General features: G+C 34.3%; 4 protein-coding genes across 4 annotated transcripts; 3 read left to right on the top strand and 1 right to left on the bottom strand.

Moving 5' to 3' along the window:
• Positions 1-2,941: 2,941 nt before the first annotated feature.
• Positions 2,942-6,814, top strand: LOC109188072 (probable amino acid permease 7). Its single transcript, XM_019338572.1, has 7 exons — positions 2,942-3,248; positions 3,780-4,016; positions 4,313-4,406; positions 4,641-4,855; positions 4,962-5,095; positions 5,207-5,434; positions 6,251-6,814. The coding sequence occupies exons 1-7, from the start codon at positions 3,107-3,109 to the stop codon at positions 6,650-6,652; spliced, it is 1,452 nt and encodes a 483-aa protein (XP_019194117.1). The 5' UTR covers positions 2,942-3,106; the 3' UTR covers positions 6,653-6,814.
• A 3,153-nt stretch (positions 6,815-9,967) lies between these two features.
• On the top strand, positions 9,968-11,613 carry LOC109188075. The gene is made up of 2 exons (XM_019338574.1): positions 9,968-10,938; positions 11,020-11,613. The coding sequence occupies exon 1, from the start codon at positions 9,994-9,996 to the stop codon at positions 10,864-10,866; it is 873 nt and encodes a 290-aa protein (XP_019194119.1). The 5' UTR covers positions 9,968-9,993; the 3' UTR covers positions 10,867-10,938; positions 11,020-11,613.
• On the bottom strand, positions 11,464-16,751 carry LOC109188074 (THO complex subunit 3). Its single transcript, XM_019338573.1, has 11 exons — positions 16,584-16,751; positions 16,316-16,411; positions 13,909-14,038; positions 13,529-13,620; positions 13,249-13,317; positions 12,711-12,768; positions 12,472-12,571; positions 12,283-12,369; positions 12,122-12,200; positions 11,879-12,011; positions 11,464-11,781 (listed from the first exon to the last, which is right to left on the bottom strand). Exons 1-11 carry the CDS (start codon positions 16,644-16,646, stop codon positions 11,747-11,749), a joined length of 942 nt encoding a protein of 313 aa, XP_019194118.1. The 5' UTR covers positions 16,647-16,751; the 3' UTR covers positions 11,464-11,746.
• Positions 16,752-19,984: 3,233 nt separating this feature from the next.
• Positions 19,985-22,466, top strand: LOC109187343 (replication factor A protein 1-like). The gene is made up of 8 exons (XM_019337531.1): positions 19,985-20,227; positions 20,324-20,420; positions 20,977-21,104; positions 21,174-21,261; positions 21,338-21,458; positions 21,610-21,894; positions 22,001-22,231; positions 22,305-22,466. Exons 2-8 carry the CDS (start codon positions 20,368-20,370, stop codon positions 22,464-22,466), a joined length of 1,068 nt encoding a protein of 355 aa, XP_019193076.1. The 5' UTR covers positions 19,985-20,227; positions 20,324-20,367.
• The last annotated feature ends 1,076 nt before the right edge of the window (positions 22,467-23,542 follow it).

Below are 23,542 nucleotides of genomic sequence, written 5' to 3'. Positions count from 1 at the left end.
CCCCTACATAGGATAGGATGGTCGTAGGACTAGTCAGTAAATGATGTTGAAGCTTTGCGCAATCAATCAACAAGTCAACATCCAATTCATTACGCTCTTTAAGCTATAATAGCGTTTCCTTGCATGCAAGAGCCTCTGCCATAAGGGGTGAGAAGCAACTAACCTGGTAGTTTGCCATTTGTTGCCGTCTTGAAAGAGCCGTCCGAGTGAAACAGTACAATACCATAAGTTGCATCGCCCGAGTGCGGGCGATATCCTCCATCGAAGAAGCAACGTGGGCGGCCTTGCGGGAGTGGTGCAGCCGGCAGCATGGTGTGGGATCCGCCAGGGCAGTGCGCCTGGGCATACGCAGTCCTGGCAGCCGCGGCTCGGTTCCACGTGGCGGGTGGTCGCGGCAAAGCTCGTCTCCATACAGCATCGTTTCGGGCATTCCACAAGTGGTAAAGACCCCAACCGTCATGGCAAACTGCTCCGATCCTCTGTTAAGTTGGTCATAGCACCCATGAGCCATTCTGGAAAAGTAGTAGCAACAATATTTGTAACAGGCAAACCCAAAATATTCCATACTATTTTAGAATAGTCACAAGTAGTAAATGTATGCATAACATGTTCATGAGATATATCACACATAGGGCATGTTGGATCCACTTCCACTCTTTTTATAATCCGGTTGTTTGTGGTAGGGAGAATATCACACAAAGCTCTCCACAAGAAAGTTTTCCATTTGGGGAGAACTTTCAACTTCCACAATGTAATCCATTTATCAAAAGCACCAGGACTATGCACATAATCTCCAACAATCTGCCTATATGCATTCTTAACAGAATACATTCCCCTTGGATAATATGACACAAGATATGAAAAAGTAATATGAAAATAACAAGTAGTTGCTTTGAGTGAGTGAATTTAGATTTTTTTTTAATTAGAAGATAATATTGTTGGTGATAATGAACCAAAAATCGATTTAATATCGTAAAATAATATTTATATATACACACACGAAGTATATAAAATATTATTCGATATATTATATCCGAAATATATATATATACACACAAATATATATATAAATCAGACCGTCATGGTTATATGCATGAATATCTACGGAAAAGATATGTACATATCAACCAAATGGAATTTATAATACACAGATTATAATTCCAACCAAACTATAACATTATAGGAGGATTTTTGCTTAGAAGCATAATCCAAAATCGAAAGAAGGAAAGATTGGCTCGTGTTTGGATAAGGGTTTTTAGCGTGAGTCAAGAGACCACTCTTTCCTTAAAACCTTATTTGCCACCTCCCAAAAGTGCTAGGAGCGCCGTGGCCTAGGTTTCCCAGGATAAAACGCGCTACGGTTCGACGTTTGAGCACCCAAACGAACGAACCCGGCGAACTAGAGCAAAGCCTTGAACACAGTTCGGCTTAAGAAAGGAGTAGAAGCAGAGTTTTTGAGGAGAGAAAACACTTCTTGTGTTGTGTGTTCTTGTCACTATTTCCTTAGAAAAAAAAATTCTGCTGCACTCTACCCCTTCTTATATAGGGAGTGAGGAGTGAATAGCCTTTATTATAGCATTTAGGGGCACCCTTACAACTTCCGTAACAGCAACCATTAACATGGGTGTTAATTCAAAAATTAAAATTGGATTTAATTCAAAAAATTAATCCCATAACAGCTGAATTAAATCCCAACAGATTCGTGTATACTGGCCGAAACTTGCAATTGCAAAGTTTCGGCCAAGCTGGCCGAAATTAGCAATTGCAAATTGCAATGCTTGGCCGAAATTAGCAATTGCAAATTGCAATTAACTTACAGTTTCAATAGTTTCGGCCAAGTGGCCGAAACTAACACATTGTTGGAAAATGAACACTGAAGTTTTGGGATTTGATTTACACCCCCTACGCGTGAGAGAGAGCCTCTATACTATACAATTCAATAAGTTTAATAAGAGCTCATATATAAATAGTGGGGCAAATCCTCTTCCCAAACCAATGTGGGACAAAAGCTTACTTTTTCCCTTCATTTTCCAACTCAAATGGGTCTACTTTGAGAATCAATATCTCATTCACCCATTATCCGTTTTGAGCGTACAATATATCAATCTCTTCGTCTCACTACGAAGAACCCGAATCCACTTTGACCCGACCCAAATCGGAAGTGGACCCCACTGATAATTGTACCACAAAATAGCCACTTAATATGCCATTTTATGTCATTTCAAGCTATTTTTTTCCAACAAATATTTAATATTTTTATTAATTTATATTTTGAAAACTAAGCATGTGTACGTAATAAAATAAAATAGGAAAAATTACACTTTTTGTCCCTAAGTTATTATAGAATAATTGTAAAATCCGTTTCTGAGTGTTGATTATGTTCACTTTTCGTCCCTGAGTTATACTAAAATTGCAGATGTTGTCCTTAATATTTTATTAGTAAAGGGACAAAATGTAATGATAACTTAAAGGACAAAAAAAAAAATGTAATTTTTCCAAATAAATGTATTTGAACTTTTTCTTTTGAATGACAAAGAAAATTTCTAAAATGTCAATAGACGTATAAGCATCAAACTTAGGTGACTGATGACTGAACAGACAATGTCAAATGCCGATGTAAATTAAAACACAAGAAATATGCCACTTACTTTTAACATAATCTCACACTATAGCTGTCCAGGATTGAACATTAATCTCTTAATTCTCTTCCCCTAAATACTACCTACCTACTGAACCAGTGAGCTAAGTCCTAGGCTCCTAGAGGACAAACTTAAAACCTCATCATTATTAACTCAACAATATGACTAAAGTTGCCTTAATATATTTGAACTTTTTAAGAAGTATAAAACGTGTTAGAAATTCACTAGGGTCCAAAAAATGTCTTAACTTAATTATTTTTGGTGGGTGGTTTGGGGAAGTCATGTTTATTACGCATTTACGCACATGCTTTAACAAGGCGACGGATAGGGATGCAGAGTAAAAATATCAAGGCGCCAATATTCTATAATATAGACTTGCTGGAAATTTGTCGCCATTGTTAGCTAGCTTCTGGGGAAGTCGAGAGCTCAAAGTGTATCAAGGGCACAGACATCGTACCTTATCGGCCATGGGTTTCAATGAAGAGGATAAGGTTGATAGTGCTAAGATGCCTCTGTTGCAGCAACATCTGTGCTCTTCTCCTTCATCATCATCGTCGCCGCCGTCAACTCCACCAACTCAAACTATGAAGCTCCCCCACAAAAGAACTGGTAGTTTTTCTGAAATTTACTTTATTAAAGAAAGAACTAACCTTTTTCATCAAACACAAATGGGAGGCAACGGGCCAATCCTTTTTTTTTTTTTTAATTCCAATATTTTTGCTAAATTTAGCAATCACTCGCAAAATTTTGACATGGGTTGATTTGATATCAAATGAAGCAATTGATCCATTTCAACTAAAAGCCAAATAGTTGGACTGCACATTTATGTTTATAATGATAATCCTTTAGTATGTGAAATAGCAATTTGGCTGTCAGCATGAACTGAAATTGCTCCTATGTGATGCTCAGTTGAAGTACTTTACCTGCATGTTTTTTCAGTTGTAATCCCATACAGAACTATAAAGGAAATCAGTTCTCTATAACAGTTTGAAAATTCAAATTTTAGAATTTAGAATTCTGCTTTCATCTTGGAAATGGGGCTGCTGCGTGTGCTGTTGAATTCTGATCTATTTTTAGCATAATCAAGTTTGATTTTTGTTTTTTTCTGGAAAATAATGTATCCTCCCACTGAAAACTCAGGAAACGAATGGACTGCTTTGGCACATTTAATCACAGCAGCTATAGGCTCAGGTGTGCTATCATTAGCTTGGAGCGTGGCACAACTTGGATGGATTGCGGGTCCATTGTCCATGCTGTGCTTCGCTTGTGTATCACTTACTTCTGCATTACTTCTCTGCAACTGCCACAAATCCACTGACCCAGAGTGTGGTACCATCCGCCATGGCTCTTACCTTGTTGCAGTTCAGTCAATTTTAGGTGAGCAATAAGCATGATGAGACTTTAGGCCTTTGGCAGCTCTTTCTGGTATTATTGCTTCTCTAAAACATTTCTGGATCAGGATACCACTAATTCACAATTTTTCTTCTTTCGAAGTGAACATAAATACCCGATGCCCTAAGTTCATTGTCATGCCAATCTCTGAAAGTGTTTTGTTACAAAATACAAGGATGAACCCTCAAACATGTTGGTAAAGTTTACTGCATATGCAGTGCAACAGAACTTAAACCATTTGCCAAAAGGATGACTTAACATGCTTTTCTCCGTGTGATCAGGAAAGAAAAATGCTTGGTTCTGTGCCATCATTGTTCAAATTTACTTCATCAAGGTTGCAATTGTGTATACAATCACCACTGCTAGTAGTATCGGGTATGCCAAAAGTTATGTGCTGTTCCTTTACAATATTTTGCAGCTACTGGATGCTGACTATTTAGGACGTGCGAATTGCTTTTCCATGTAATCTCATTCATCTAGCAACAAGTTTAGCATTCAAAACAATCGGCTGCTAGTCCTAGATAAACCCGTACTTTGTGCTTTTGAAATGCTGGCTTCGTTTTCTTTGTTTTGGATAATTTTAGTGATGTATTCATCTTTTTAGTGCAGAGCAATTCTCAAGTCTAACTGCTATCACTATGAAGGGCATGATGCTGCTTGTAGCTATTCAACTACAATACATATGGTTATATTTGGAGCGGTTCAAGTTCTAGTGTCTCAGGTTCGTGATTTTCAGGACACAAAGTGGCTCTCCGTAGTTGCAGCAATCATGTCTTTCACATATTCATTTATTGGAGCAGGACTAGGCTTAGCAAAAATAATTGGTAGGTATTCATTACCAAATCATCTTCGTTATAATATCGACAATAATTTCCTTGCCAGATTTTAAAATACACTTAAAAGTTACACATTGTGAATTATAATTTTCAGAGAATGGAGAAATAAAGGGTAGCATTACTGGATTGCCTTCTGATAATGCGGTTGAGAAAGTATGGTCAGTTGCACAAGCGCTTGGAGACATTGCCTTTGCTTTCCCATTCTCTCTTGTTTTCTTAAACATACAGGTGCACCAATTTTGCTATCATGGAGAATTCAACATTTTCTCTTGAACAAGAATAACCGATAGTGAAATGTTTAATTAATTATATGATTGGAAAAACATCGAATATGTGAAGGATACATTGAAGGAAACTCCTCCAGAAAAGGTGACCATGAAAAAAGCGTCAACAATAGCGGTCTGCATTACGACTTTCTTCTACCTATGTTGTGGAGGGTTTGGTTATGCAGCCTTTGGCACCAACACACCAGGGAACCTTTTGACAGGATTTGGTTTCTATGAGCCATACTGGCTAGTTGATATCGCAAATGCAGCTGTCATTGTTCATCTTGTTGGAGCATATCAGGTAAAGAGGGAGGGTGCTGGACTTGGCTCTTGCTAACCTGTTACCTGGCTCTGATATTACTAACGCTTACCAATACGCCAAAATCTATAGTTAGTAGCATAGACGCAATTTTATTTCCTTGCTATAATCTCCTTCTTTGGCTCCTTACTCTATGCTTGTGTCTTGATAAATCTTTTATGATGATTATGATATGATCTTGATGTTGATGAGATGATCTTATGTGTTGATCTTGATAATCTTGATGATTATAAGAGGATGTTGATAATTGTGTGTTGATTCTTGATAAATCTCGATGTTCTTGATTTTAAAGATAAAGCATGATTTTGTGATTTAAATATGATTAGAGCCCTAGGTTGAATCGTGAATTTCGTATTGTGATATTCTTGGTATATTTGGGTGGGAATTCGCACGTTCGGGTGTTGATTGTGTTTAGAAGTCATGTTAGGATATGTTCAATGTGATTCTTGATTTTGATCCGTTATTTGACTACGTGGTATTGTCGTTTGCGTTTAAAAGTGTCTAAAACATGGTTTCGGGCTCCACAAAAGATTCCGGGACTCAAGTATTGAAAAAAAGTCAGTGGGGGTAGGGGAACCCGCCACCTACCCGCTGCCCCTAAAGGGCGTCGCCGGCAACGGGTGCCCGGCGGGCAGTCGCTGTCATCACATTTTTGAGAGACAGAGTGCTGGACTTGACCCTTCACCGGTCTCTGTCCAACAATCCCCTAGTTGCTGGACTAGGCCCTTACCGGCCCAACAATGATTGTTTCTCTCTCACTCTCTCTTTGTGTCTCTATTTTGGTACACATATTCTTAGGTATACACCCAGCCATTTTATGCAAATGTTGAGAGCTGGCTTGGCAGGAAATTCCCAGAGAGTGAAGCTGTACACAGGGATTATGATGTGAAGCTCTTATTGTTACCAGGTTTTAGGTTGAATTTAGTGAGATTGATTTTCCGAACTGCGTATGTTGCGACAGTCACTGGAATCGCAGCGCTATTCCCCTTCTTCAACCAGGTGGTGGGAGTTGCAGGAGCACTAACCTTTTGGCCAGTTATAGTGTATTTCCCAGTGGAGATGTACCTGAAACAGAAAAGAATAGAATCCTGGACGACCATCAAGATCGTTCTTCGTACGTTCTCCTATACATGCTTGGTTGTCATCGTATTCGCCTTTGTAGGCTCTGTTAGAGGGTTGATAGTTGCCAGATTCAGCTAGAAACAACTCTCCATCACTCCCTGAATGATGATGATGATGATTAGTTTTCTTTTTCTTTTTCATTACACATGTATTATTTGCTGTTATATGGATTGAATATATGAATTTTTGGACAAAAACCTTCCCTGGCTGTTTTAGATTGCTTGTCTATTTGGGTGTTAAGACTTGCTATTTTTTATGGAGTATATATTGTAACAATGTTGAATACTAAAAATAGTAAGGGATAAAATATATTTGTAATTTGATAAAATTGAATCAATCAGGTGCACGAAAGTGACTCCAATACAGAATAATTATTGATCATGAGTTTAAATTTGACTAACAGCAATCATATTATATTGGGAAAATGGCACTTTTTCCCCCTGAATTATATACTTATAGCACTTTTTCCCCCTGAATTATTTATGTAAGCACATTAGCCACCTCAATCATTTTAAAAGTGGTGGTTTTCCCCCCTAATATATTTTATTGACATTTCTACTCTTAAAGTAAACATTTTATTTATTTTTCCTTTTCAATAAATTATTGCGTATACATAGGGATGACCACGGTTCGATTCGAATTGAACCAGACACTACAGCAATCGAATTAAAAGTTTCCGGTTATGATTCAGATCCAGAACCCAATATTTTAATTTCAATTCATTAAAATTATGAATCAAAAAAACTGGATCCTGAACCGTGAACCGGCGGTTCTAGATCCGGTTAGCGATTTTAAACCGTCTTTATTTTTAAAATTTTAATTTTTTATTTTAAAATAGTCTAAATTCAACAATAAATGTATTTTATTTTTTTCAGTTTGGACCATGAACCGGCCGTCCTGGTTCACGATTTTAATAAAATCTAAATATCGTGTTTCGATTCTAAATTGTAATTAGAATATTTCGATTTGATTTCTATAGTGTCTGTTTGGTTTGAACCAACTTGTGGTCATAATTTGTTAAAGAAAAAAATAAATGAAATATTTATTTTAAGGGTAAATATGTCCATTTAACATTTCAGGGGGAAAAACAGCCACTTAAATAATTCAGGGGGGAAAAGTGCTATATGTATATAACTTAGGGGGAAAAAGTGCCATTTTCCCTATTATATTTGTACTATATTTTTTAAAGTCATTATAATATTGCATTTAAGAGTTGTTTATTGTTATATTGAATTACATTGATCGATTGTATTATACTCCCTCCGTCCCATTTTCCATGTCTTACTTTCCTTTTTAGTTTGTCCCAAAATGTTGTCCTCTTTCCAAAATTGAACATCAACATCATTCTACTTTTCCAATTTACCCTTATGACTTTTGCTTTTATTTCCAAAAGTAAGAAAAGTGAAGGGCATAATTGGGAAATGACATAACATTTACTTTAATTCCTTAAAAAGCGTGTAAAAAGCAAATGAGACAACCATTTCGGGACGGAGGGAGTATTACATAATCATTATTTTAATCTATACTATATATAAAAACAAAATCCTGAAATTTTAACTTCCCGCCCAATTCCTAAAAAATCTCTCTTCCTAATAAAATATATTGATTTCTACTTTCCCATTCGTACAATAATTCTGCGTTAAAATTCTATTCTAATATTATAAAATAGTGTAATACAATCTATATCTATACTATATATAAAAAACAAAATCCTGAAATTTTAACTTCCCGCCCAATTTCTAAAAAATCTCTCTTCCTAATAAAATATATTGATTTCTACAATAATTCTGGGTTAAAATTTTATTGTAATATTATAAAATTGTGTAATACTATTTCTATTCTAATATATATCTATTTTATATATCAGTGTTGCAAAAATGGTGTCGCTGGCCGCAGCGAGGAAGGCCGGAATCGGCCTTCTCAGCGGCCGCCTCGCCGGCTGAACCGGCCTTTAATTTTTTAATTTTTTATTTTTAAGTTGTAAAGTGTCAAAAGTTCGACAAGGCATAACTTTTGACTCCGTTGTCCGTTTTGGACAAATATTTTTTTGAAATCGCGTATTTTTTTGAGATCTATCCACCGCAAACTGCCGTAGGCGGTTTAGCCCACCAATTTCTAAAAAAAAAAAATACTTTATTAAAGAGTTTCTAAGAAAAAACTATGAGAACCTTATGTTTTATTAATGAATTTTTAAAATTTTTAATTAAACAATTGTCCCGTGCATTATTTAATAATCTTTCTTTATAATTGGTTAAATTATTTAATTATGGTAAATTTGGGAATAATTAATGATGGTAATAGAAATCCTAGAAGAATATAGAATTGAACAATATTTAATTATTGTTATATTATTATTGTGACTCACGGAATACAAGAGTTAATGCCATTTTTGGTCCTAGACTTATTGGGGCATTGACACTTTTCATCCTCCATAATAAAAATTGCCACTTTGTAGCCACTGTTATTGATCGTTGGACAGTTTTGATCCTCCGTCAATGACGTCGTTTGTTGATCGTGAATTAGAAGGGTTTTTCTGTCTTTTGATGTTCTAATCCTTGTATTTCTCCATCCATTGGTCACTGCTACATCCATTTCTTCAAACTGAGGTTATCCGCTTCAGTCCTTTCTAACATTAAGAAACCATCTTCACCCAACTAACAATCACGAATTTCACATTTGACATCAATCCCAATAACAGTGTCTACTAAGTGGCAATTTTTATTATGGAGGATGAAAGGTGTCAATGCCTCAATAAGTCTAGGACCAAAAATGGCATTAACTCCGGAATACAATACAAGAATATTTAATTATGGTTATATTATTATTGTGCCTCACGACCATTATATACTAACAGTACTTGAAAAGAAACTAATAATAATAATAAATTGTAATAATTAATAACTATAGTCTAGGATTAAATTTGAAATTGTCAGGAAAGATAAACGACCTCTGGTGAAATTAACTCTTAAATAATTATATATCGATTTAAATATTCTTAATATATTACAACAATTCCATTCCGTGCATCGCACGGGTGAAAATACTAGTTTTAATAAAACTGAGTTAATATCACTTTTGATCTTCACTATTAATTTGACAAATTTTAATCATTAGACTTTCTTTAATTGAACCCAAAATATTTCACTTTGCAGAAGAGCAAAGTTCGATAAAATGTTCAAAAAATGAGGGATTTTAGACCGTTTCACTATATTTGATCAAATTAATAATTAAAAAATAAAATAGACGAACAACTGATAAAAGTTGTATTAATTCCTTCCTTTCAAAAAAAAATACAGTTGTATTAATTCCATTTTAAAAATAAAAATTAAAAAAAAAATAAAAAACCATCTAGATCACTAATCACTTCAGCATTAAATTATCAATCTGACCGTTGGGCTCACTAAATATGACCGTTACGAATGAGGCAATCCCCGCAGTTTAAATATGTGGAGGAAAACATTTCCATTTCCTACAACAAAGCAATCAAATCTAACAAGCTCTCTCATATCTCACGCTTACCATTTTACTTGCTCTTCCATTTAAGTTTTAGTTTTAAATTTTTTGAAGTTTTAGTTTTAAATTTTCAGCTTCCTTCCAATAAGAACGTTATCATCTACTTACTATACGAGATGGCAGAAATGAAAGATGCGCATGTCGTCGTGGAAATCCCAGTCGACGAAGAGCATCAACAGAAGAAGCAGATCGCCATCTCTTCTGCAATTCAGCACCATCCATTAATGGAGATCTCGCGAAGCCCAGGCCACCTCTTACTTCTCAAGCTTTGGCAACGAGAGGAGGAGCTCTTCGGCCGCAGAATCGCGGCCAAAGAGACAAGGCTGGATTTCATCAGACGCGAGATCTTCCAACTCTGCTGTTTCTTCTTCACGTTCCACGGATTTTTCTTCACCATATTGTTCACTTCCTATTCGGAAGACGGCGACGGCGCGTGCCGGAAGTGGTGGATCCCGTCGGCCGTGTCCGCCTGCACTTCACTTTTCATTGCTTTTCTTGTTCAGATGAAGCTTTGCAGGTTCTGGAAGATGTCGAGGCAGTTGCAGAGGGAGAGGAACGATAGCCGCGCGGTGACGAGGTGTATTCAGGAGCTGAGGATGAAGGGGGAGAGCTTCGATCTGTCGAAAGAGCCTCTTCAGATTGGGAAGAGGATGAAGAGTTCCAGTGTGGAGATCAAGTGGAGGCCTCTCACTTGCTGCTCTCAATACGCAGTAACCGTTTGCCTTGTTTGCTTTGCAGGTCTTCTCTTCCCAGCTTCAAGGTTCCTCGTCTGCGCTTGAAATCCCAAACCGGCAAACCCTAAGTCAACAACTTTTTGGAGCATTGAAATGAAATCATCCATTCGTTTTAAGGTAAATAATATACATTATTTCTATCATCTTTAAGCCATTTATATTATATTAGGTTATTTCATTAGTTTTTTTTTTTTTTAGATGGAATATCAACCATGGGAATGAAGCGTTCTTGGTCCGATTGTTCCTGTGAATAGGACACGCAAAGAGGGCAATGTCGCATTACATCTATGCGAGATACAAAAGCAAAACTACTTCAATCTCCAGCTTGAAAGTCAGATGTTCAATTCGATGCCAAAAAACCTCAATCTTTCAGATCGGTGGGTTGCCAAGTTCCTTCTTGTGGATGGTTATTGCAATTTTGCATCAATCTTGGAAAGAAGAATATTCTAGCTCTGCACCCACGACTCCAATTACCAACACTTCAGTTTTCAATTGGTGGGGCATTAAGATCAAGCAAACTACTTCAAAGAGTTGGCAAGCTGCTATATTTTACAAGAGCCACCACCTACTTCAACCTGCTACATTTACAAGTTGTCTATTTCCAAGGATTAAAACATTGTTCAAAGCTTTGCACCCACAACACAATCGGTGACAGGGTTTTGCATTTGTATCACTTGAGCAACAAATTATCAGCACTGCTTAATAAGCCCAAAGTAACACTACTTGTGTTAATTCAATTGTAATTGCCTCCTCAGACATCTTTTTACATTAATAAAAAGTATTCCTTTCACATTTTTGTGACGTGTCTCTCAATTAGCACAGTAGAAATAGCACTTGCAAACAGCAAATGGCCTTCTGTGCATGTTCAAGTACCCCACCACTAATTATGATGGGCAAAGGAACTTTGCTTGTTTTGTAGGTGTTGTTATGCACTCTCAAAGCCAAATATACGAAACACACCTGAAATAGAGTAGTACAAAAGTAAATTAGAGATCATACAGACAGGATTAGAGATTTAAATTTAGTATGTGAGAATCTATCTTTGCAGGGTGCAAACCTTCATCAGCTTGATACTTGTTTTTATCATCTCCAGCATGAGCAAGCAAGTTTAACTTTGGGTTCCACTCCACACTGTTCATTGCAGCACGACAGGGAATCTGGTGAACTGACCGCCCAGTCTGAACATTTGCCTGTTAAAAATAGGAAGCATCATTGAAGTGCTCAAGATTGAGTAACTAAAAATTTTTTTAAAGTGTGTCCAACACCAGAAAGGAGCACAAGATGATTCAAAAGTACTTACTATATCTATGAACAAATCCTCACTTGCAGAGGCAATGTATTCTCCTGTATGATTGAAACTTATTGTCCTAACTGGCCATCTGAGTATAAGAACAAGTAGATCATCAGACACCATGCCTATATGGACATAACAAGTTGAACCATTTGTTTTGAACAACTCACTCAAGTTTTGTAAATGTTCGAACACAGAGCATTTCCTTAATATCCCAAAGGCTGACTAAGGAATCAGCACTTCCAACAGCAAAATATCTGTTTAAAATAGTAACAAGTATTGATTGGCACAGGCATTTTCCAACCAGAAATAAGGAGAAGAAAATCCCATTCTGCAGAGAATAAATATATTAGACAAACCTTCCAAGTGGGTCAATTGCAATGCAATAACAACCAGCAGTGTGAGCCATAAGTGTGTCAAGAGGGCGCAGAGAAGGATATGATAGAACCTCCACCGTTCCTAAAGATAAGGGTAAAACAGAGAAAGTTCTAGGTTAATGGTAAACAGTTTGACATTAGCAATTATGGATTTATGAGCAAACCCCTTCTTGAACTAATGCCAAAAAAACTAATTGCCTTGATTGATGATTTGCTCTCACCATTCCCAGTAGTCAGAAAGAACATATCTCCAGTCATATTCCATGCAATCTCATTTACCTGAAACCAGGAAAAAAAATGAAATACCAAAGAAGATTTTACTCCAATCAAGAATTTCTTGAGGGCAACTAATAGAACAAGCATAAAAGGAAGTGCATTTTTTATGTCACACAATAAGAGCAATACATTGGTGTCATGTGAGGAATCCATGATTCACGAAGTCCTAAAAGAGTATACCTTGCTTTTGTTCTCTCAATCACAAGATGAAGGAAAAGATGTGTTGTGCAGATGAGCTCAGTAAATCAGTGCCATTAACATCCAAAATTCAGAGATTTAAGTAATTCAAGTGCTAACTCAGCAAAATAAGCTCAAGTTTTTATCATGTTTGATGCCTCTTTACAACACCTTTATCAACAAAATCAAATAAATCTTACAGTTATCTGTAATCAGCTTTTAAGAATCAACAAAATCAAATAAATCTTACAGTTAATCTGTAATCAGCTTTTAAGAAATTTCTGCAAGACGCAAGAAAATTATTACCTCATAGTTGAACTTCCGCTTATGCATAGCCTTAAACTTGCGAACATCCAATATTGTCAGTTCATCTTCCTGCCACATATCATAAATGAACCAGGAAGTTGCTAAACAGATAAGCTGGCTGTGTATGGGGTATAACTTTTTTCAATTATACATGTACAGATAAAACTATAAAAGCATTAATGGATAAGTGTGTGTGAAAGGCAAGCTATTTGACAGCAGAAGCAAATGTGAGAAAGATCACAAGTAATGAACTGAAGACATGATTTAGTAAAAGCATTACCCTGTTGCCAACAGCTATATGAGTCCCATCGGGTTTATAAGTGATATTGATATTCTCCCCACTTAATTCAACTTGCTGTGAGCATTTGCCACCTGCCAATCACAAAGCAAGTATGTGTGAGCATCTCACACAATATCTCTGCCCACATCAGAAGAGTTTATTTTACTCTGGAGAATGAACTACAAGTGTTCTCATGTATCAGCTAATATAAATATCTGTTGATTTTAGTTCTCTTTTATGAGATGATAAGCTCATTACAAACCTAAAATCAGCTGCCCCTAATTTTCAAACCACAGAACCCTCTAAAAATAAATTTAAGACAAGTTTTCCATCTCTTAAAGTGACACCTAGATGAGGCAAGTAGTAGAACATAAACTTACTGCGAGCATCCCACAATCGAACTGTCTTGTCACCCGATGCTGTTGCAATCAACTCAGCATGCTTGGGGTCCCAACATAATTGGTCCACACTGTCTGAATGGCCTTTTAGTTCAATATCTTTTGCCTTTCCCTGCAAAATTACTTCAAGTAGCTAGGAAAGGGAATAGAAAAGGTACTTGATAGAAGCCCCCCAGCTATATACTATACCATTCAAGAAAACTTATAAAGATTTTGTAGCGCTTGTTTTACACCTTAAATACCAAAAAACATAACATGATGATAATCACCAGTTTTTTGGTGAATAAAGTCTAATGTTACATGACTGTTGTAAATTACAAAGCCAATATAGTTCACCCAAAACAGTCAATTAATGTACAAATGTACAATTCAAATTTCAGATAAGAGAAATGAAAATGAAAGCAAAAGTTATTTGGTTTTCCATTTTGCCAATTCTCCTTTGAATCAAACAATTCTAATGCAACTAGCAATTCTGTTTATAGGTATTCAAAGAAGGAAAGAAAAAGAAAAAATTAAAATTAAATATAAAACACTTTTAAAAATCCAAATAGTCAAAAGATTTAACTTTACCAGATGGATATTTAATAATTTAAATATAAATAGGACTAAGATTAGGGCTCCAGTCAAAGGACTTAACTTTACCACTTGAACATTGAAATAAAAGGGTAAAAGTATCTCTAAAAAGTCCATATACTATACAATTTAATTCAATTTAGTCTTTGTATTTGTAGTTTGGTCAATTGGTCCTCTATACTTCTGAAATTGAAAAAATTATTTGCAAAGACTGGCCACATTAACCCAGGCAATTAGCAATGCAAACGTTGTTAGTTACATAGCACTAACATGTCAAGATCTATAGCCATTACAGCTTTTAATAGATGCTTAATATCTATATAAATTAAATTAAATTAAAATTAAAATAGGAAAGCCACTCCCTCAATGTTGCCAAATTTGGTGTCTATACTTTTGAAATTAATATAGTTAGAATATAATAGACTAACCAGATTAACCTAAGGCATTACATTAACAATGCAAACATGTTAGTGATAATATGTCAATATCTATTGCATTGTCAGCTTTTCTATATTTTTAATTTTTTATAAAAATTAAAGTACAATAAAATAAAAATAGGAAAACCCCTTCTCTCAATGTTGCCACCTCTTCAGCTCATCCACCACCACCTCTACAAATCATCCACAAAAGACACCAAGTGAACCCACCTTTCACCTTCATTGAAGGTGCATAATTGCAGATTCTCCAATCAAGCCTGTTTCCATTTAAAACAAAATTTAAAAAGAAAAAATGGATAAATCTTGAGTGTAGACTATCAAAAAGAGAAGGGAAAGAAGAAAGAGGCATTGTTTCCCATCATGAAGTTTCTATAGAGCCCTGAATCCTGATGGTGTGCATACTCTAGCCATAGGTTAAGTGAGAAAGGTGATTTAAACTTCGAATCAATGAGGCTCTTGCCCTAGCCCTAATTCTAGCTAGAGAACCCAATGCCTGAGAAATCATGACCAGATTAAGAAGAAACATTTTTCTTCTTTTATTCTGTTAGCTTTTGTCATTAATTTTATCCATTCCAAAAGTACTTTTGGAATGGATAAAATAGAGTTTCAAAAGTGAATGCTACGTCGTTTACACGAAAGCATTGGTTAATGACTTGGGTTAACATTGTTAGCTTTTGTCATTGGGGGTGTTTGGTAAATAGCTGTTAGCTAATTGAGTTAGTGGTTTGACTAGTTGATAGCATTAGCTGATTGTAGAAAGATATTTGGTAAATTAGCCTAATAGCCGATTACATGCAAAATGACTTTCTCAAAAAGCTTAGAAAAAGATGTTTTGAGCAGCTTTTTGAATTTTAGCGTTCTGGAGCAATAAGCTGTTACAAAAACCTAATTAATCAAACACTCATATTGGTTGTTTAACCAAGTCAAACAAGTCAAAATTGTCTTATAAGCTAACTATGTTACCAAACAGGGCCATTAATTTTATCCATTCCAAAAGTACAAGGACCAATTTGAAAAAAAATAGGGCATCAGAACTAAACTGAATAAAATTGTATAGTACAGTAAACTTCCAGATATTTTTATCAAATAAAAGCATTTCTCCTTCTATAAACCAGATCAAGGTAGATAATGAGCTTAGCCAAATTTACGGGATAAATAAAACAGATGTATTTAGCAGAACTGCATATAGAACAGAAAAACTTGAATTTTTTTATAATCTCAAATGAAAGTTTACAGGAATGAAAAGTTCATGAATACGAAAATAGTGTGTTGATTTGACGAAACAAACTTGACAACACCATTAATCAAACAATATTTTAGGTACTAAACAAATAGAGAGATGCATTAAAGGTAATGAAATATATAAGGAGAAAGCTTACATGACCATGGGGCTCAATATGCCATATGCGAGCAGTTTGATCAACGGAGCCTGAGGCTAGTTTCGTACCATTGCAATTCCATGCTACTGAATGAACCTTTTGATTTCACAAAAACATAGGAAAAAAAAAAGGAGACAGAGAGAGAGCGTTTTTAGTATTGAAACAAATTGGACGCATAAAAATTCAGAAGAAAAAGAAAAAGGTATTTAGTTAGGGTTTCTGAAAGAGGGATATGTGTAAATGACAATGAAGAAACACAACTCAGTACCTTCTTCTTGTGGCCTTGATATTCTCTGGTATGGAGGTTTTTGAAGGGTATTGATTCCGCCATTCTCACGTATCAGCTCTGCTGCGGCTCCGCTATTCTCTTCCCGCTCTGATTTTTTGGCGTCAAAACTCAAAACTGAGGCAGCTCAAGAGCGGTGTTACAACTTACAGCTTAGAAGTGCAGTAAAATATGATATCCAAATGTTATTTTAATACTCCGTATTTGGATGATTCTTTTCTTTTCTTTTGTTTTTTTTACTCGATATCTCAATTGACTAATAATTTGAATAGAAAGAGAGAGAGAAAAAAATACAACAAATTAATAATTCAAAAAATGAATAAGGTTAAAATTGATGCAATTAGGTCACTTAAACGAAAAATAATGCAATTAGATCACGGAACACTTCAAATGTATGTAATCACTTCAAATGTATGTAATTTCATCTGATAGTAGATTATTATCAATTTTAGTAAATTATTACATACTTACGTGGTAGTTGAGTGGGCATTTTTAATAATTTTTAAATAATTTTTAATAAATTTAATAATAATTTTTTTATTAAAAAAAAACGACGGGGTGCGAAAGGGGTGCCACCTCGTCGTTTTTTATATTTTATTATTTAATTTTTTCAATTTTTAAAATTTATTATTAAAAATTATTTTAAAATGTCAACTCAGCTGCCACTTAAACAGGTAACCTGCTACCCGATTAAATTGCATACATTTGGAGTGTTGAATGATCTAATTACACGTTTTTTAAGTGTTCAGTGGCCTATTTGACCGCATTTTCTAAACTTTAATTTATTTATCTCAAGTAATAATATTAGTTTTGGAAATAAATAAATTTGTAGTATTTTATAAATGAAATGAAATAATTAAATTTAAGAAAAAAAAATATAGTTTAGGCCATTTTCTAAGTTAGGGTCTGTTTGGAAGTTCGAAAAATGACTTCCGAAAGTCATTTTTTTTCAAATTTTTCAGTGTGTGGTTACTCAATGAAAATGAAGTCAAAGAAAAATATTCATTATGGTCAATGTAAAAAGAATTCAATTTGGTGAAAAAATATCTTCCTAGTTTTTTAGCCGAAAGACCTTTTTCGGATTCTTTGAACCTATTTATTAACTGCAAATTTTTCTTCAGTTTTCTATAGAAAAAAAAAAAAAAAAAAACTGAATAATTAGATAATATAAAACATAAAACATGTTTACTGACACAATTGTCCATTTTGACAACTCAAAACATTTTTCAGTTTTCTATACAAATTGAAGAACTTTTTAAAATATGTTTAACATAATCACCTATCATATGTTTTGTTATATATTACTATAACCACATTCTTGCCATTATCTACTCACATATTTATTCATTATTACGATTACATTCATTACCATATTCTTTTCATTATCACCATATTCTATCTTTTATACTCGCATTTACGTATATAAATATAGGGATGCACTCAGGTGCGAATAAGTGCTCAGGAGGGAAATGTGAACGAATCAGCGCGCGACACGTGTCCAAATCTAATAACTTAAAAAAAACGCAGTGGCATTTTCGTAAATAATTGAACATCGAAGTACAAGTAAAATCACTTACAAATGCACCTACTTTCACCTATAATTGCATGTAATTTTGCCTTGTTAGCATTCACTTTCCGCAAACATTCATGCACCTGGATGTGGTTATAACTATATGTGCAACTATTTATAACTATAGGTGCAACTACTTATAACTATATGTGCACCTACTTTCACCTATAAGTGCATGTAATTTTGCCTTGTTAGCATTAACTTTCCGCAAACATTCATGCACCTAGGTGTGCTTATAACTATGTGTGCAACTATTTATAACTATAGGTGCAACTACTTATAACTATAGGTGCACATACTTTCACCTATAAGTGCATGTAATTTTGCCTTGTTAACATTCATTGATCTGAGTTCAGCGGGTAGTAATACCCATGAAAACCACTCGCAAACATTCATACACCTAGGTGCAACTACTTATAACTATGTGTGCAACTACTTAGAACTATAGGTGCAACTAAGTATTGATGCTCAATGTAAATTTTTACTTGCACCTATAATACATTTTACATGCACTTGTAATACATTTTACTTGCACTTCGATGTTCAATTATTTACGAAAATGCCACCGTGTTTTTTAAAAAAATCAGTGTTTCTCATCCATTAGATCTGGACACATGGACGAACAGAATTCATTCCTATTTCGCGCCTAGGCGAAGCATTCGCACCTGAGTGCGATTCTATAAATATAAATATAATATATTAGCTTACGCTTAAAGCTAGACATTATTCACATTATCAAAATTAAAACGTGAAATCTACACCACGTTTTATATGTTGATTGAACTAATTATATTATTGGTTCAGATATTTTTTAGCTATGTTATATCGTAATACAAGTTTGGTCCGGATATTTGATATTGAAATTTCACATATATCATACATCAAAGTAAAAATTAAATGTATACAAGTCATTCAAATCTTCTATTATAATATAGCAGAAACTATAGTTCCCGCCAAAAGTAATAAAAAAAATAAAAAATAAATAAAATAATATATATTGAATTGAATATATTGAATTAACAAATGCAATGTCGTGTCTATTCAGAATCCAAGTCTGTTATAAAATAATAATAATAATAAAATTGAATATATTGGATTAACAAATGCAATGCCGCGTCTATTTAGAATCCAAGTCAGTTCAGAATTCAAATCAATTCAAGTCTGTTCAATGAAGAATTAAACAAATACATTAAAGAATTAAATACATTGTTGATACAAAATTAAATTCTTCAATGCCTTTTTCAAAAAAAATTCTTCAATGCCTATGTCTGTTCAGACTCCACGTCTGTTCAGAATTCATCAAATCAAATCAAATACATACATACATAAAAATAAGGATACAACTTTTGGGATTACTAACGTAAATATGGAACAATTTGATTCCTTAACAATTCTATAAATAGTGAATTACAGGCCTATGCATTCAACCACACGTTGCTGAACAACAAGTAATATCTCTCATCTCTCATACAGTATGTATCCAATGTATGTTCTTGGAAGTGATATCTCACCCTTCAATGTTACGAGTGCAATGAAGGTTCGCGTTATTCGTGCATACAATGTATCGGAGAGGACAGGAAGCAATGCAATCAGATGCAAGGAAATTGTGTTTCATGATTCTGAGGTGATAACAGATGCAAGGAAATCAATGCAATCTCATATTGAATATAACACTGTTTAATTTCAATATTTATATATTTATTTAAATTTCAATATTTATATATTTATATATATATATATATATATATATATATATATATATATATATATATATATATATATATATATGCAGGGAACATTGGTACATGCCCACATCCCAAAACAATTGGTTCCAAAATTCATTAACAATTTTAAGGAAGGTTCAGTTTGGGCTGTTAAGAATTTCTTAGTCATCAACAACTTCTACACGTACAGGACAACCCCTCACAAGTACATGATCAAGTTCAATTACCAGACTATAGCTAAGCAATTCAAAAGAATTGAGTTTCCAAGTCAGATGTTCCGTCTCACACCATTTGAGGCTCTAAAAGTTGAAGGTGTTAATGATAAGCTGTTGGTTGGTACGTATATTATGTTGAAATTACCTTTTTTTTTAAAAAAAAATTATTTTTATTTTCCAGTGTGTTAAATTTTGTTTTAAATTTCATTACAGATGTAATTGGAAAAGTGGCTGAAATATACTCACCTCAAGAAAAAATGATTTCTGGGAGAACAACTCGGCTTATAGACTTTATCATTGAGGATTTAAGGTAATTATTTAATATATATATATATTTAAATCTGTATTATATATCAACTCAGGAAAAAATGATTTCCTGGAGAACAACTTGGCTTATAGCCTTTATCATTGAGGATTTAAGGTAATTATTTAATATATATTTAAATTAAGAAAGTCAAGTTGCTAATGAGATAATGTTAAGGGAAAAGGGAGACCAAATCTTAGTCTGGTCATGATTGGTTGGATCAATCACCATGCCTGGTGGAAAATTAAGGCATCAATTTATTATAGGTTTATCACCACTAAAAATCATTTCATGATAATATTATATCAACTTGAAAAGAAGTAGGATGTGCAATGGTGAAAGAGTAACGGAACCAGTGATCTCAACAGTTAAACAAAGGCACTCAAATGGAGACTTACAGTAAGAGGATTGCCCAAAGGGTTCCCAGTCTGTGGATCCCAGCATATAAGCTCCCCAATTTTACTTATCAATTATTAAATCTATATCTATATATAAAGTTGGGTACTTATTTATTTTTTGGTATTAAAAGTTTGAGAAATCTAATTTCCCTCAACTTTTACAGTGGAAATCAGATTAGGTGTACTCTATGGGATGATCATGTTGGTAAGATTGAGCCATTTTTTAATGCAAGTAGTCATGAACCAATGGTGGTGATCTTGCAGTTCTGTCGAATTAGGAGAGATGCCACGAGTAAGTACATATATACTTATATATACACTATTCTGTGTAAAATATGTGTAACATTTGTTAAATGTCTAGATGGCGAGGTGAGGCTTTGCAGCTCATATGATGTGACACAAGTCCTTATTAACCAGCAATCTAAAGAGTTTTTGGAGTTTAGGGAGAGGTAAAAGTAATTTATTTTTAAGTATTGTACTATTTTTTTAAAAAAAAATTGTTTCTTATGACTTTACTATTTTTAGTTTAATTCTTCGTGGTGTGCAAACACCCATGAGGAGCATTGAATCCTTTCCAATGATGGAGCAGACCCAATGTAATGCTCAAGATATGAAAACTATCAGTGAAATTTACCAAACCAGAGAGGTAATTGGTTTGTGTTGTATAATAATAAAAATCTACTGTATTAGGTTTTAAAATATATAAAAACCTAATACAGTAGAGCCACAAATGGTGTGAGATTATAGCAACTATCCATGCAGTACTTATATGCATTTTACAACTTTTTATGCTATAGTATGGGGACTACTGGGTTGCAGCTAGGATAGTTGCTATAGAGGATTCTGTCAATTGGTATTACAGTTCATGTAGAGCTTCTGGCTGTAACAAGAAGCTTGAGTCAAAAGGTGGGCTATATTACTGTACAAAGTGTGAAAAGAGCTGTCGAGAAGGTAATTTGAGATACAGGTTGAAGATCAGAGTTGCAGATCTAGAAGGAAATGCACCTTTTCTCCTTTGGGACAGAGAGTGCAATCAGCTATTGGGAATTTCTGTTGCAGAGTTGAAGTCAAGGCATTCAAATGTATATTTTTATAACATTTTAGTTCTGGGAATATATATAAATGTATTTTACAGTACGTGTTGTTGTGTTGTTGATTCTTAACGGGAGATTTATTTTTTATTGTTAGGCAACTCAACTGATCCCATCAGAATTACAATCCTTGGTTAAACAGTGCATGCTATTTAGGGTGGTCGTTAGGAAAGAACAATTTGAGAATCTCGACAACGTATTTTCTGTCATGAGGATAAACACTGACCAAAGATTGATTCAAGTGCATGCACCAGAGCTTCTGCGCATTCCTGACAAGTATTTGAGCTCCAAAGTTGACCAAATGGTGGAGGATGATGATTTTGAGGAGGTACACTTTATGTTATTTTATTGTAACGATTATTATGTGCAAATAATAAGTTTGATTTTTTATTTTTAATTAGGAATTTGTTGAGGTTGATGAAGGGGAAAATCTTCTTGGGGTTGGTGTTGCTTGCAATCAAGATGATGTGGGTGATAGTTCAGTTGTAAAGAGGCGCCTTCTAGACGAGTCTTCATCAACCCAGACATCAAAGAACAAAGGGATTAAGGAGGAAAGTGATTGAATATAAATTGCTTTGCTGAGGTTTCTGATGCATGTGGACCAGGATGCCTGTTGGCATTTTATCTTTTTTTTTTTTTTGGTTATTGGGTTACAAAGACAGTATGATGCCTTTTGGCATTTCTTTTCTTTTTTAATTTTGGTTACATCTGCTACTAGGGTCTTTGGTGGCTCAAGGACAAAAAATGGTACATGGATCTTTTAATAAATTGTGCCTGACTCAAGGATCGTTTTGCTTATTTACCGTGGTTTGAAAAATTTACTGTTTTAAAATATTTGTGAATTGTGAATTTGTGAATATTAGGTTTGATTATCAAGTTTTTCAATCACCTCCTCTTCCAAGTAGGTGGTTGCATTGTAATCAAATTGTTTGGATTGTTGAATATTTTTTTGCAGTGAGTTCAAGTATTCCTAAACATATATAGCAGATGTGGTGATTAGCTGATGTGATGATTTGGTGATTAGAGTCCATGGTGAAGAAATTCCTGTGGATCTATAATAGTCCATTGTTTTTACATCGAGTGAGAAGCAGAAATATTTATAGATCTATAATAGATGTTTATAGAGAGTCCATTATTTTTTTTTCTTCGGATGTATAAATGTGTAGATTATTATAGTTTTGAGTTATACAATATTGTAAAGTATTGAAAATAAGTACTTTTGAATGTATAGATGTATAGATTATTATATTTTTGAGTTATACAATATTGTAAAGTATTGAAAATAAGTACTTTTGATAATTCTCATGATTGAAAATCTCAAATTAGTGCAACAATATCCTCAAATGATGTACTCAGAACATTACAATTAGCTTTTGTAAAAAAAATTTACAGTCTAAAACTTAGTAATAAAAGACAACAATATAAAGTTAACTAATGCTGTGAAAAAAAATAATGTGCAACAATGTGAGTAAGAGGCCGAGAAATGGGAATTTCTAATTGACATATATGTTAATGAGCAATTGAGCATAGAGTGTATGTATAGTGTATAGTGAGCTTACAGGAGAGTGGTATTTCCTTCCAAGCCTCGCATGCCCTTTGCCGTAGTTTCTCGAGAGGGTAAACACCAGCCACGCAGAAA

The sequence above is a fragment of the Ipomoea nil genome, unplaced genomic scaffold (assembly GCF_001879475.1).
Source record: "Ipomoea nil cultivar Tokyo-kokei standard unplaced genomic scaffold, Asagao_1.1 scaffold1421, whole genome shotgun sequence".
In the NCBI taxonomy this organism is placed as follows: Eukaryota; Viridiplantae; Streptophyta; class Magnoliopsida; order Solanales; family Convolvulaceae; genus Ipomoea; species Ipomoea nil.
This window is presented reverse-complemented; position numbering and strand designations above follow the sequence as displayed.